General features: G+C 34.6%; 1 protein-coding gene across 2 annotated transcripts in view; it reads left to right on the top strand.

Annotated features, from left to right (window-relative positions):
- The window catches only part of LOC142326011 (uncharacterized), a 93505-nt gene that overhangs the window by 75799 nt on the left and 3155 nt on the right, over positions 1 to 14551 (top strand). For both annotated transcript variants that reach the window (XM_075368074.1, XM_075368065.1), the window contains exons 7-8: positions 1648 to 1818; positions 9194 to 9383. In XM_075368074.1, the coding sequence (XP_075224189.1) occupies positions 1648 to 1818; positions 9194 to 9383 (361 nt within the window). The remainder of the gene's footprint in view (positions 1 to 1647; positions 1819 to 9193; positions 9384 to 14551) is intronic.

Raw genomic sequence — 14551 nt, 5'->3', positions numbered from 1 at the left:
CTGCTTGCAGATTACTGTTGGTTATTAAATATGGTTGGTAATCTTCAGTTAATACTATATAACTAGGAAAGTAGCAACCATCACTCTTGGAGTAAGATGAGATATATATATATATATGTAAATACACAGTAGGTCTGAAAAGTTCCCGAACTAAATTTCTGTAGTTGATATAAGTAGCACCATCTCTTGGACAACTTAGGTACTATGTAGTACAATGTCTTGATGAGTGTGTGTACAAAATTTCCTCTCATTTTGTCACTCCAGTCCCAAGTTATATTTGGCCGCATACATTGTGTTCATCTGTTTTTGTGCGAGCTCGTGACATGGAACAGAGAAGCACGATAAAATATTGTGTTCGATTTCAAAAATCTTTCATTATACTTATTCTATGATACAGTGATACAGCAAGCATTCAGTGATGAAGCTCCATCTCGTACTACAACATACATGGGGTGAAAGCGGTTTAAAGATGGTGGAAAGTCGTTGAATAATGATGATGAAGCGGGAGGTCGTCAGCAGCTGTTCACAACGAAAATGGTGCGAAAGAGCACACGCTTCTCCTTGAACAACCTCATCTTACTCTTCAGTCCATAGCAGAAGAACTAAACATTGATAAAGTCACAGTATGTACAATTCTAACCGAAAAAATGAATCACTGTAAGGTGTGTTCACGTTCCGTTTCACACTCCTTGACCGAAGAGCAAAAACAGGCGCATCTTTCTTGCACTCAAGACTTTGTTGAAACTGCCCAATAGTAACCTGAATTCTTTTCAAACAGTTGTAACTGGGGATGAAAGCTGGTGCTTCATGTATGATCTGCAAATTAAGCATCAATTCGCTGCTTGGTTGAGTCCTGGAGGACGAAGACCGGCGAAAGTCAGGCAGCAAAAATCAAGAGTGAAAACAATGTTCATTGTATTCTTCAACTCAAATGGCCTGATTCATGATGAATTTGTCCCAAGTGGTCAAACCATGAATTTTAAATTCTATTTGGAAGTAATGAAATGCCTGATGTGTTGTATTCGTTGAATCTGGCCCAAGTACCGGGATCCAGGCAGTTGGACTCTCTTGCACGACAATTCCCTGGCACATATGACAGCAGTTTTAACACTTTATTACACTGCAGATCAAATCACTGTCTTATCCCACACCCAACTTGGCTCCAGCAGACTATGTTTTATTTCTGAAATTCAAGTTGAAAATAAAAGGCCTCTTTTTTGACAACAATTCCGGCCATCCAAAGGGCTTGCACCAAGCAGTTGAAGGTGATCCCACAAAGTGATTTCTCCAGAGTGTTTGATAGGCTCTACCGGCACTGCAACAAGTGCATAACTAGAGAAGGATTCTGTATAGAGGGTTGAAGTGAGTAAATCCGTTTATCTTTAAATCTGTATTTTTATTTAATTTAGTTTGAGAACTTTCCAGACATATTGTGTATCTACTTCTTTTTCATATTCAAGTTGTATGTCACAAAAAACACCATTGGTGATATAGAAAAACTATTTACGTATCTGAATTCAGAATCATAGTTTCTATTAGGATCAGGTAGGTATCTTGCCTATTGTGCTAAATTAAAAAAAATTATTTTTTTTTTCCTTAATGTTATTTACAATTCTGAATAAGTTAATTGTTGCATTATTATTACAGGTTTAGTAGTAAATCAGCTGTTTCTACTCATATGAAAGCAGTTCATTTGCGTGAACGTCCATTTGTTTGTGATCAGTGTGGTCATAGTTTCACTTCAAAGGGAATATTACAAGAACACCTTACAATACATAGTGATGATGCTCCATGGAATTGCTCAAAATGTAACAAAAAGTATGTTATATTTTTATTTATTAATTTTTTGGTTTGTTCTATTTTAATTTGAGAATAACAAAAAAAATAAGTTAACATTTGAAGATGTTGAAATATTAATTCAATTACATAGGTGTAACCATAGTGGGGCACTTGCCCTCCTCTGGCTCATTTAGTCAAACGAAAAATTATAGGTCAATGTCAGTAGGTTATAATAGTATTGCAAAGCAAGAAAGTATGTTTGAATCATGGCGGGAGCGCTGTATGGTAAACGAGTGGGGAACTGGCAGTTCAAGGTCTTGATGGTCTTTGGTAAAACTCAAAGATTATATATTGTTTGAAGTTGGATTTAGTAGGAAAGCTCTAATACCTTCTGTTCCCTATTTAAGTGCTGCAATCAGTGTGAGTGGGTCAGTTGAGTGATTTGACGCATTTGAGTTTGTTCAAACCGCAATTACATAACAGTAGCAATCTAAAATGGATATCAGAACTCTTTTTAGCACTAAAGAAATGTATGTATATTATTTTCATTTGAGTCAATTAGTTGCAAAACCATCTAATTAAAGCAACCTAAAATGTTCCAGAAATGCGATGACTTGTTTTTTTTATTTGTAATAATAGAGATCTAGATGTTGTCTTTATTATTAAAATTTTAAGAAAAATCATACAATAAAAAATAAGGAAATATTAACAAGAATACCATACTCCAATAACTTTAAATAATGATTGAAAATTGTAATTAGCTATTTTTGTAGCAGTTTTGCTTAATTAGGTGGCTTTGAATTTTGAAATGGCTGATTGCAAATAATAAAATAAATTTGTAGAAAATACTAAAGGTTTATTAAAAAATACTAACGTTCAGTAATAAAAAAAATTAAAAGTTTGATAGCTAATAAATAGTAAATGGTTCAAAATTCGTAATAGTGCACTTTTTGTTGTGATTAAGCTCAATCACTACAAAAGTTATGTTAAACACAACACAATCTTGACACAAAAATTTCTAACCTCAAATCAGAGCTATGTTGATTCACATTAATTTCATTCTGTACACAGCCACAGCCTGTTAGATTTGACCATTCCACCAATCTCTTTATGCTTTTTTCTACTTATTCCACCAATCTCTTTATGCTTTTTTCTACTTATTCCACTAGGACACTTGTGTAGAAATGAAAAATATTTACTTTTGTAAATTTGAAAAAAATGACAATTAGATGGTTTTGAAACTTATATTTAGGTTCAGAACATTTTTCGTGAACAATAAAATTATTACTGATTTTCAAAATGCAGTAACTTTATAAAAATTATTGTATAGAGACGATAAAAAAACATTTTTAAGCTTGGAATTTCTAGAAGAGAGATTCTTCAGAAACTTAAATTCTCCGTTGCTTTAATTTTTTTGAGAAGTGTAGATATTAGTTATTTATTTTCTTTTAGGGAGACATAAGAGAAAGCAACCAGATAAAAATAGTAGTGAAAGTGTTAGTGGCGAAGAAGGAAAATTGAAGCATAATGTTAGTGAAAAATCAAACAGATCTTCGCTAACATGTGGTCTGGTGCACAGGTTCAAACACATTTTGGTAATGATGTGGATTACTGGCTTGGACGTTTGTTTAGTATGATCTCATCTCAAAAATGGAAGTTTTAAAAAAATGTTGTGTCGTAAACTCCAAGTTATGACTTTACTAAAGATACTGTAAAATTAAAAAGAAAAGTCAAATGCAGCTGGTTGGTGAATTATGTTCCTTGGCTGGCATATTCCAAGAAATTAAAGGGTGCATTGTGCATTTACTGTGGGTTGTTTCCACCTAGAATGATGTGCATGGTGTTTTGGGTTCTTTCATAGTGAGACTCTTTACTCACTATAAAGACATGCACGAATTTGCAAAATCTAACACATCATCTCAGTGGCACAAATTGGTGGCTCCAAAATGTTTTGTTGAAAATCTACCCCTTGATGTACAGGTGATTTCTGTCCACCAACAAGAAAATTGTTGCATCAGTAATTTCGACTGATGTTTTGTAATTCATATGACCTACCTTTGAGGGGCAAAGAAAATCATGAAAGTGTTTTTGAAGCCTTGATCAAACTCAAAATTGATACTGGTGACCACATTTTAAAAGAGCATATAGAAAAGGGCACAAAAAATGCCACCTACTTGTCACTGCAGATTCAAAATGAAACAATTGGTCTATGTGATGATGTCATTAGAGATGACATCACTGCGCTGACATAAAGAAAGCATGTGCTTACAGTATCCTGGCAGATGAAAGCAGTGTCATATCAGGGAAAGAGCAACTTTCCATTGGGGTTATATTTTTTAATGAGGAAAAGATGATGATTCATGAGGAATTTCAAGGTTTTGAAGAGTTGACTGACAATGCAGAATCTGTAGCAACTGCAATTAACAGCTTTTTAGAAAAGGTAGGACTTGATCCAGAAAAGTGCATTGGACAACGATATGATGGGTGCTCCAGTATAGCAAGAAAGGTTGGTGGTGTGCAGAAAATTATTCGAGAAAAGTATTGAGAGCATTATACTATCACTATGCTAGTCACACACTGAAATTAGTCGTAAACCGCTTAAACAAAATATCAGTGATATTAAATATCGTCTGTGCAATAAAAGGAATAATAAGATTAGCCTTTAATTAGTAAGATTAGATTAAATGAGAATCAGCCCTTCGTCAAAATGCATACCAAATATACCAATGCTCTGTGAAACCCGTTGGTCTCAAAAATATAAAAATTTGTCACATTCAAGAAATAGTATATGTAAATCGTTACGGCGCTTGAAAATTTATCAACAGACCGTAACAATGCAACAAGGAAAGCTGCTTTTCAAATGCATTGCACTGATGCAAAATCAGAATTCATTGTTAGTGTTTGTCTCATGGCAAAATATTCAGCACTCCTGCAATCGGTGGTAAATGCTCTTCAGTCAGCAAGTGTGGAGTTACTTCTGTGTGCAAATCACATAAAAAAATCACTGACATTATGAGAAAACACTGTGGAAATGCAGTTGTTGAAAGTGAAAGTGTTATATCAGAGGCTGAAACAATCGCAGACAGATTTCAATATGCCGCCAGTCATAAATCAGCAGAAACATCGTGTGAATCCGCCAGCACAGACTCCTAGCAAGTTTGGAGATCACCAATTATTCCATACCTATATTCATTAATAATGTCTCTGGAGCAGTGTTTTTCTGAGAACTTGCCTGCATTCTTATTGCTTACATTGCGCCCTCACATAATGCTTGATAAGAAGTATGAGGATTTTTAAAAAACTACAAGTTTTTGTAGTTACTACAATATGAATGATTTACTCGGTAAAGCTGAACTGTGATACAACCAACGGAAAGGAAAAAATGTACCAAATGCTGAACTGAAGGAGATAGAAGTAGCTGTACCAGTTAAAGAAACCCAATTGTTGTACCCATCCATAAAATGGGCGCTATTTATCTCACTTGCATAGCCCTGCACAACATGCAACGGCTGAAGGATATCAAAAGATCCCTCAGCATTTTACGCAGGGTGAAAACATGGTTATGGTCAATAATGAGAAAATCAGCTTGTAGGTCTTAGTATGATGAGTGTACTTAAAAAAAGGGTTCTGAAAGCTAAAAATAAATTTGAGAAAGAAATTTTGTCAAGATTTAGCCAGAACTCTTGTAAGCTAGTTCTAAAATAAGATTTAGATAGGTTCGAATAGCATTGCAACTAATTACTTTTAGCGTTTTCAAATGTTCAAATAAAACCTTTTTTTAACATTTTATTTTTGTCCCCCCTGGAGAAAATTGCAGCTACGCCTATTTCAATTTTATATATATATATATAAATATAAATCATCACTATTGTATAGATATATGTTATCAAAGAACTGAGTACAGCGCATTTGAACAATTCAGAATTTATAAATGTATGAAATTTAGTTAAAATACTTCAAATGTATGAATACAGTACAGATCAGATATACTAAATTCTATTGTTTCTATTTCTTGACAGATGCCAGTCTCAGTATTATCGCAACATAACTGAATGTTGAATCTTAATATTTCAAAAATAGCTCCAAAAAGATCCTTTTTAAAAAATTATCCTTCCCTCTTTCACACTAACCAAAAATAATTTCATATTAAATAAATAAATGTTTCAGTTTTAAAATAAGTAAAAACTATCTATATGGGATAAAATTAAAAAAAGGAATAATGAATGTTTATTTGAGCTTGGTATATAGAGCTATCATATAATACTGATATTGAAAGAAGTATTTTCAAGTTAAACTTTATGAGACGTTACATTAATACAGGGTGTGAATTACAAATGATTCATCAAATAATGATCATTATTTAAATAGTAGTATACATAAAATTATGAATGATACATGAAAATGAACAGAAACTGTCCAAGTTTCAGATTAGGTTTAAAGTGGTCGCCGACAAGTAGCAGCACAAGCTCAGTTTCTAAAATGGCGTCTATGCAACAGAAAGCATTCTATGTCTAGTAGAGAAATGTTTAACCGTTGTTACCGTACAGAATTAATTCTGGAGATGGTTTGAAACAGAACCACCAGGCCACCAAAGTATTCTAAGATGGTGTCGATAGTTTACAGACACTGGTTCTTTGTGCAAAGGCAAAAGTACCAGATGCCCAAGCATTTCAAATGAAACTGTGGAGAGAATCAGGGCAAGTTCCATTTGTAGCCCAAAGAAGTCAACTCAACACGCTAGTTGTGAACTCTATATTTTGCAGCCAACTGTCTGGAATATTTTGCAAATTTGATTACGACTGAAATGTACTAAAGTAATTACAAAAGTTACAAATGACACAAATTTTGTAATGGCATACAGGAAGTTATGGAGGATGACGATTTTGCTAACTGGTGTTTAGTGATGAGGCGACATTTCACTTGAATGGAAAGGTTAATCATCATAACATCAGGATATTGGGTACTGAACAGCTCAGTTCTGTAGAACGTGAACATAATTCCCCAAAACTTAATTTTGGTGCAATTCTAAAACAAAGGTGTACTGACCATTGAACAGGTAGGTATTTTATACCTCGATATGTGCAGTTGTGATTGTTTCCTCAATTGAAAGCCAACTCCAGTAACTTTATATTCCTAAAAGATGGGGCTTCGGCTCACTGGCATGCTGAATTACAAGACTTCCTGAATGAATTTCTGTGCTGTGCTGGATCGGGCGATGTGCATCTGCACATCGCTCGATAGATAGTGCTTTCTATCTTAAAATGGCTTTCTAGATCTCCTGATCTTAACGGTTTGTAATTTTTCCTTTGGGAATACTTTAAAGACTGTTTACGTGCTACAACTCCCAATAACTTTGGTTGAGCTACACAAACGCATTACAGCTGCACTTATGACCATGAATAGAAATATATTACGTGTGTGTGATTTGAACTGGACTACCACATAGATATCTGTCGTGTGACAAATAGAGGCCATATTGAATATTTATGAAGATATGGCTGAAACTTAGACAGTTTCTGTTTATTTTCATGTATTATTCATAATTTTATGTGTACTGCTTTTTTGAATGCAGACTTTTAAAATCCAATGAATTATTTGTAATTATCCTGTACATGAAAGAAGATAAAGAAAAATGAAACAAAGAACTAAATTTGTTAATAAAAATAGCTAAATAGTTACAGTTTTAATTTCACGAATGTAAGTAAGAACCATGATAAGTACAATAATCTAACAATGTTACAAAAGAAAATAATTAATTTATACTCCCATTAAAGTTTTCTTTTTATATAGAGAGATTTTTTTTATATTTTTAAAAAGTTTTAAAATCATTAAATAGAAATGGTACTGAAAGATATAAATTTGTAGCCTTTAAACATAGTAAAAACGTAAAAGAGGTTAAAATAAAAACAACATTAATAAAAGAAACCACGCAAGTAATAAATGATCATTGTAATATTTATTAAGTCTCAGCTGTAGCCAATGTTCAAGTATTTATTTTTTTAAAAGTAATTATCAAATTTTCAGAATGCTTAATTAAAATTAAACATACTATCACCAATATAGACAGTAATTTTTAAAAATTGTACATTAATAAATTTTTTATACTAAATTAATTATGGGAATGATGGTGTATTTCACTGTTATTTATTTTGACAATTGTTATATAGCAAGTAGTTAATTAATTAATTTTGATCTGTTAATTTTTATATAATGATTATCTGATATGCAAATATTATAAAATATTTTTAAAATATATGTATGAGTAAACCATTCCTTCATTTTGTTTTGGTGGTTTCATTGTTCTCTGTGAAATTCACATAAATAAAGTGTGAATAGATTATTATTGTTCCGATGCTTTTGTCCCTGCTTTTATATAACAGAATGTACTATCGTGTATTATTGAACATTATGAGAAGCAATTTAATAAATTTAGATGAGTTTGTTTAAAATTCTCTTGTAGTTTTCATTACAAAAAAGAAGAAAAACCTTTAGTGCTTTTATAAAAATTTGAAGTAAACATTTGACTTTGTCAACCAGAATGGGTTAACCAGAATATTGGAAAGAATATCTATTACACTACATATTTTACACAGTATATATTGCTTAATGATTTATCTTTAAATATTTTATGATAGAATTTTATGAATGTTTTAGAATAGAGAGAACCACTTTAATGAATCATTTGATTTTAACTGAAATAAATTTTGTATAAATATTAAGTTATAAAAAATTTAATTCAGTACAAATTACTTTATTGAATTTTTGTGTAGTTTGCTTGAATATTAGCATTTTGTCATAATAACAGGTATGGTGTATAGAAAATGAAAATTGCAAGATGTATTTTATTTTTAGATGGGTAATTTATTTTAAGGTATATTTTATAATTAAATGGGTGATTAATTTTAACATGTATTTTTATATTTAGAATATAAAATAAATTGCATTAATTACAGACAAAAATCAAATAAAAAATGCATTTTATTACTTTTTTTTTATGTTGAGTGTTTAAAAATAAGAAAAATGAATCTGTTTGCTATTAAAATGTAATTTTTTTTCAAATATAAAATTATTGAGGAAAAAATTCTATACTTTTTTTAATAATATATAATTAAACTTGGACACTGATAAATGGGACAAATATATTTGGAAAAAAATGTGCAAAACTTAAAAAAACATACAACTAAAAACATTAAAAAAGAATCTTTGATCGAAAAATAGTACATTTATAGAAAAAAAATTGCAAGGCAATGCTCAAATGATTTTCAAATTTGAGTTTCAGTTAGAAACTCTAATTTACTAAATTAGAGTTTGTAATTGTACATTTTTTTTAAAGATAATTTTTAAAAATTAAAATATTTTATCCATGGAGTTATTATTTATTTAAAAGTTTAGTAATATTACATTTTTTTTTTAGATTTAAAACAAAATATAGATTAAAAATACATATGGATACGCATCGTGAGACACCATACCAGTGTCCTAAATGTCCAGTGCTGCTATCTACAAGGCGAACATTACGCATGCATCTAGTTGTTCACAGAGATACTAAAGCTTATCAGTGTCCAACTTGCGGTAAAGCATTTCGCCGTGCTAAGGATCTTAAGGTATTTCATCTTATTGTCTATGTATTTTATTAAGTAATTTAGAAATAATTGTGATTTGTAAGCAACTTACAATTTTGGGATCTTTAATTTTATGATCCTAAATCTTTCTGGTGCTCTACAGAGAAATCAGTGTATGTGTGTTTTGTTACCACATATATACCTAACTTAATACTAGCAGGCGGGCAACGGTAGCAGCTCAGATGTCAGCGGGAGCACAGTATACATATGCATTGGTACAAGCGTCACTCCTGCTGCGCAGATGATTGCACAGTTCTTCCACCATAGTGGTGCTGCGGCCCCACCACTCTCAGACTCCAATAAAAAAGCATGCACGAGAGTGAATTTTTAATTTATCATCGACCACCGCCTGGAGAAGACCAAGAAGAAGAAGATGGAAGAAGACAGAAGACGTTCCCTGGCCGGCTCAATGTGGGATCTCCTGGCAGATGCCAATATCCCCACTAGAGCAGCAGGCCTGGCTGGCCTGCCAAAGGAGCCGCTGGAGCCCGTTCCAGCTCGCCAGGCTTCAATCGCCCTGGCTCGCAGACTCAGCAGCAGGAGCGGTCCAGCATGGGATCCCTTGGGGAGAACCACACCGATGAAAGATGACTGACGCCACCCGATTCTGCAGGGCTCTGGAGGTCACCACTGCCATGCTGTAGTGGGGACCCAACTGCCGCTGAGGGGAAGCCCGGTCTAATTTCAATGGATGAGCCATAACTTCTTGACTGCAGCCAAGTCGACTTCACCGGAGACCAGCTTCGGGATCCAACAGCTCTTCTCAAACAACAAAAATGGCCCTTTTCAGGGCTACCATAAGGTTATTAATTACAATGAGCCATCAAAACCAATTGACAAGAACAGCCCTTCTCAGGGCTACTACAAGGTTATTAAGTTCCACATGCCGTTGAAGCCATTCGGCAACAAGTGGCACCCAACATGGGGTTAAGATCATGTGGATGAGAAGACTAGATATAGCCACGCATCTGCTGACCACATGTTAGCTGAAAGCTAACATGTGCAACACAAGGCGACCAACAACCTTGTGTGTTACAACACACAAGGTGACCAACAACATTGTCTACCTGGTTGCAGGCATCCATGCTGCATTTCTGCTGGTGATAATGGCAATCTTCAGTGGCCTACCACATGAGGACCCAGAACTCTTTCGCTCTTGTTTGCAAACTTAGCTATAAGAACAGAGAGTGCCTGTTGAGCAATGGGCCGAGTACGCCGAATGGCAGCTGAAAGGAGATGCTCTGTTCTGGGCCAGGTAATAAAAAGGCCTACAACTTGATTGGTCCGAGTTCATTGACTGATTTCAGCATTAATATAAGTGCCCGCAGACTACTGCCAAGCTCTGGTCTCAACGTTATGGACAAATGCAAGGAGCTAATGCATTGGCGGAGCTTTTCCTGTTGCAGAACAGGAAACTCATTCACTGACTAGCTCGCGGTAGTGAAGTTTTCATCCTACCAGCAGCTCAGACCCCAGATTTGACTATCACTGTGAGTGGCAACCATCCATGATATTGATGACGTGCTGCATTGGGTCATCATCATTAAAGCAGACGTAGTGGAGATCCAAGCTGCATTGTTAAAGAGTACTCATGAAATCTGCGTTAGTTCTGGGCAGAACTCGCTGAATTGTAGGTGAGTTTCAACCGGATACTTCTGTGGCTAGAACAAATGACAAGACAACTTGACATAGAAGCAGCTTGACTCTGTGTTGTCATTACTGCCCAGAGCGCTATTTTCACAGTGACTGCCCAATAAGGAAGTCGCAGCAGGGAAACGAGTAAGGGTCCTGGCTGTGGAGCCAACTGGGGCCTTCAATCAACTAGGCTTGGACATCCCTAGAATCACTGTCAAAGCAGCGGGATGAATTACAAAAGCAGCCATAGATTCTGCGGCCAACTTCAGCTTTGGAAGAGCTGTTCTGTTACCGTGGCAAGCCAGTTCCAACACAGACGTCAAGATAGATCTGGCATTGAATTCTACTTCCTGCCATAGCACAGGAGTGGTGCAAATAGAGCTTCTCTGTGGCGACACAAAAATTCCCACAACGCTTCTGCTAGTTCTGGGGCTTCAGGAAGAAATCGCTCACTTTTTTTAGGAACGGTAGAAGTTGATCAAAGATCATTCATTTCTTGACAATATACTTGTTGCTGTACCATCCAGATGCATGTTTGTAATGAATCTTGAATGTCTGCAGTATTAAGATTTCTTGTTTTCTTCTTTTTATTACGACAATTATAAATAAATCTCTTGCATAGGGCAACTACTCATGTTAATCTAGAAATACTTGAAAACTTACAAACTAAATCGTCATTTGGTGGAAAAACACATGTCAAACTAGTTTCCGTTTGTTGTACTTCTGGAATATCTTGAACATCATAACTGTCTGAATTAGGCCAAGAACTGGAGGGTAAATACAATCAGATTGGTCCACACCACCAGATGCCTTTATCTAAACTCTCTGGATTGGAACCTCTGGAAATGAGATCAGCAGGATTGTCTGACGAAGCTACATGTTTCCAGTCATTGATGTCTGTTAGATCTTGAATCTGCGAAACTCGATTCGCAACGAACGTTTTCCACTTCGATGCAGGAGCTGAGATCCAGCTAAGCAGATTTTGGAGTCCATCCAAAGATGAACCCTTTCAATCGACAAATTCAGGATTGGTAATGTTTTTCGTAATAATTTTGACAACAGTAAAGCGCCACACAACTCTAACTGTGGTATGCTGACAGTTTTAACTGGTGCGACACGAGATTTCGAGAAAAGTAGTTGAACTAAAATCTCTCCCTCAGAATTGACAGAATGCAAATACAGACAAGCACCAAATGCATGTTGTGATGTATCGCAGAAACCGTGAACTGCAATATCTATAGGATTATTGATAATAACTCTTCTATTTATTTTAATATCATCAATTAAAGAAAGTTGTGAAACCAAAACATGCCATTTCTGGAGCAATGATGATGGTAAGTTATCATCCCAACCAATACCACTAAGCCACAATCGTTGCAAAAATATTTTGTAAGAGATTACAATAGGACTGATTAAACCAATTGGATCATAAATGGAAGCTACTGTAGACACTACTTCTCTTTTTGTTACTATTTCTTTAGATGGTGGAATTTTAGAAGAAATAGAAAGCACATCTGGTTGCGGAAACCACTTAAAGCCTAAAGTTTGAATGCTATCTTTTTTCTCAAGCTGAATTGATGTTTTTGTATTTACAAGTTCTTGAGGTAATGAATTTAAAAGTGATTTATGATTAGAACTCCATTTTCTCAGTTGAAATCCACCAGACCTTAACAACTCTATTAACTCTTATTGGATAGCAGCCAGAGCTGTGTTGATGTCATTAGCTCCAGAAACTAAATCATCTACAAAGAAATCACGACATAAAATTCTGGCTGCAGTTGGGTACGTGTGTTTTTCTTCTCCTGCTAAATGTTATAGGTACCTTGTAGCCAAGAATGGAGCTGAGGCAGTGCCATAAGTAACCGTTTGAAACTCATAGCATTGAATTTGATCAGTTGGTGAATCCCGCCAAAGAATTTAAGTTGCAATCGTCTGAATGAATTTTGATTTGGCGGTACATTTTCTCAATGTCTGCTGTAAACGCAACGGCATGGGTTCTAAATCTTACCATAATCGAAAATAAGTCTTGCTGTACAGTAGGACCAACCATTAGGATGTCATTAAGAGAAGTTCCCGTGGATGTTTTAGCTGAACCATCAAAAACTACCCGAAGTTTAGTTGTGGTACTATTTTGCTTAAAAACGGCATGATGAGGAAGGTAGAACTGTTGTTTACAATCATTACCTTGAAGAGGCACTGGCTTCATGTGACCGAGTTCCTTATATTCTTGAAGAAATTTTGAGTATTCCAGACGAAGTGAATGATTCCTTTAAAGCCTTTTCTCTAACGCTTGAAATCGCAAACTTGCTTGATCAAATGAGTCTCCTAAAGGTAAATGATCTGGCTTTAGAGGAAGTCTGACGATAAGACAACCTGAAGAATCTCGGGTTGTTGTGTTCCAATAATACTGTTCACACTCGTCTTGTTCCTTAGCCTTGGGTAGAACAACCAACTCTTCTAATTCCCAAAATTGTTTGAGCTGTTGTTGAAGTTGATCATTTGTTAATGTTAAACATGTGGTTTGAGGACTTGAAGAGGTATTTTTCTGATGGATATGTTCCTGATAGAATCCATCCTAATTCAGTTTCAAAGATAACTGGAAACCCACCTGGTCTTACCCTTTAATCACATTTCATTATTTTGAAATATAGCTCAGCGCCTATTAACATGTCAGTATTTCCTGGTTTATAAAATTCTGGATCAGATAATTTTAAATTCGAAGGCAGATTCAATGATTTGTAGTTGATAACATTGCATGGCATATTGCTAGTTATTTGTGGTAACATTAAACAAGAAATATTTGCACTAAAATCGTTATAAGTAGAAAATAATTGTACGTCTACACTATAATTTATTTTAGTAGGAGTATTATTTATACCCATAATTAGAACTGTCTGATGAATTTTTCTTAAACCTAAACATTCAACACAGTTTTCAGTAATGAAGTTTGATTGGCTAGCTGAATCTAATAGTAATCTACATGGTTGTAATCTTCCTTGACTATCTTGGACCTTAACAATCGCTGTAGAAAGAAGAATATTCGATTGCACTCTTGATTTGAGCGAACAATATGTGTTAGAAGAGCTATGATGTGAAGCTGGACGTCTTACGAACAATTAGAAATTTTCTGGTTTAAATCTGAATCATTATTGCTATTAGAATTAAACGAATTATTTTGTGAACTTATATGTAATGAGGTGTGATGTTTGCCCTTGCAAATTTGACAGCCTCCAGAGGAACAATTGCTTACTAAATGACCTGATCTAAGACAATTGTAACATAACTTGTTATCCTTAACAAACTTAAATTTATCAGAAACACTTAAATTACCAAACTTCGAACACTTGTATAAAGTGTGAGGTTGATTGCAACATTTACATACTTTGGAATTAGTAGCAACATATGAGTTAGAATGTCGAACAGGTTTATATTTTTGCCGTTCATACACTGTTTTTTGTTTATTACTGCTTGAAGAGGTTAAAGCCTCCAAGGCTTGACATTTATTTTCCTAAAAT

The sequence above is a fragment of the Lycorma delicatula genome, chromosome 1 (genome assembly GCF_047948215.1).
Source record: "Lycorma delicatula isolate Av1 chromosome 1, ASM4794821v1, whole genome shotgun sequence".
NCBI lineage: Eukaryota > Metazoa > Arthropoda > Insecta > Hemiptera > Fulgoridae > Lycorma > Lycorma delicatula.
Note: the sequence above shows the minus strand (reverse complement) of the source record. Positions and strands in the feature narration are given on the sequence as shown.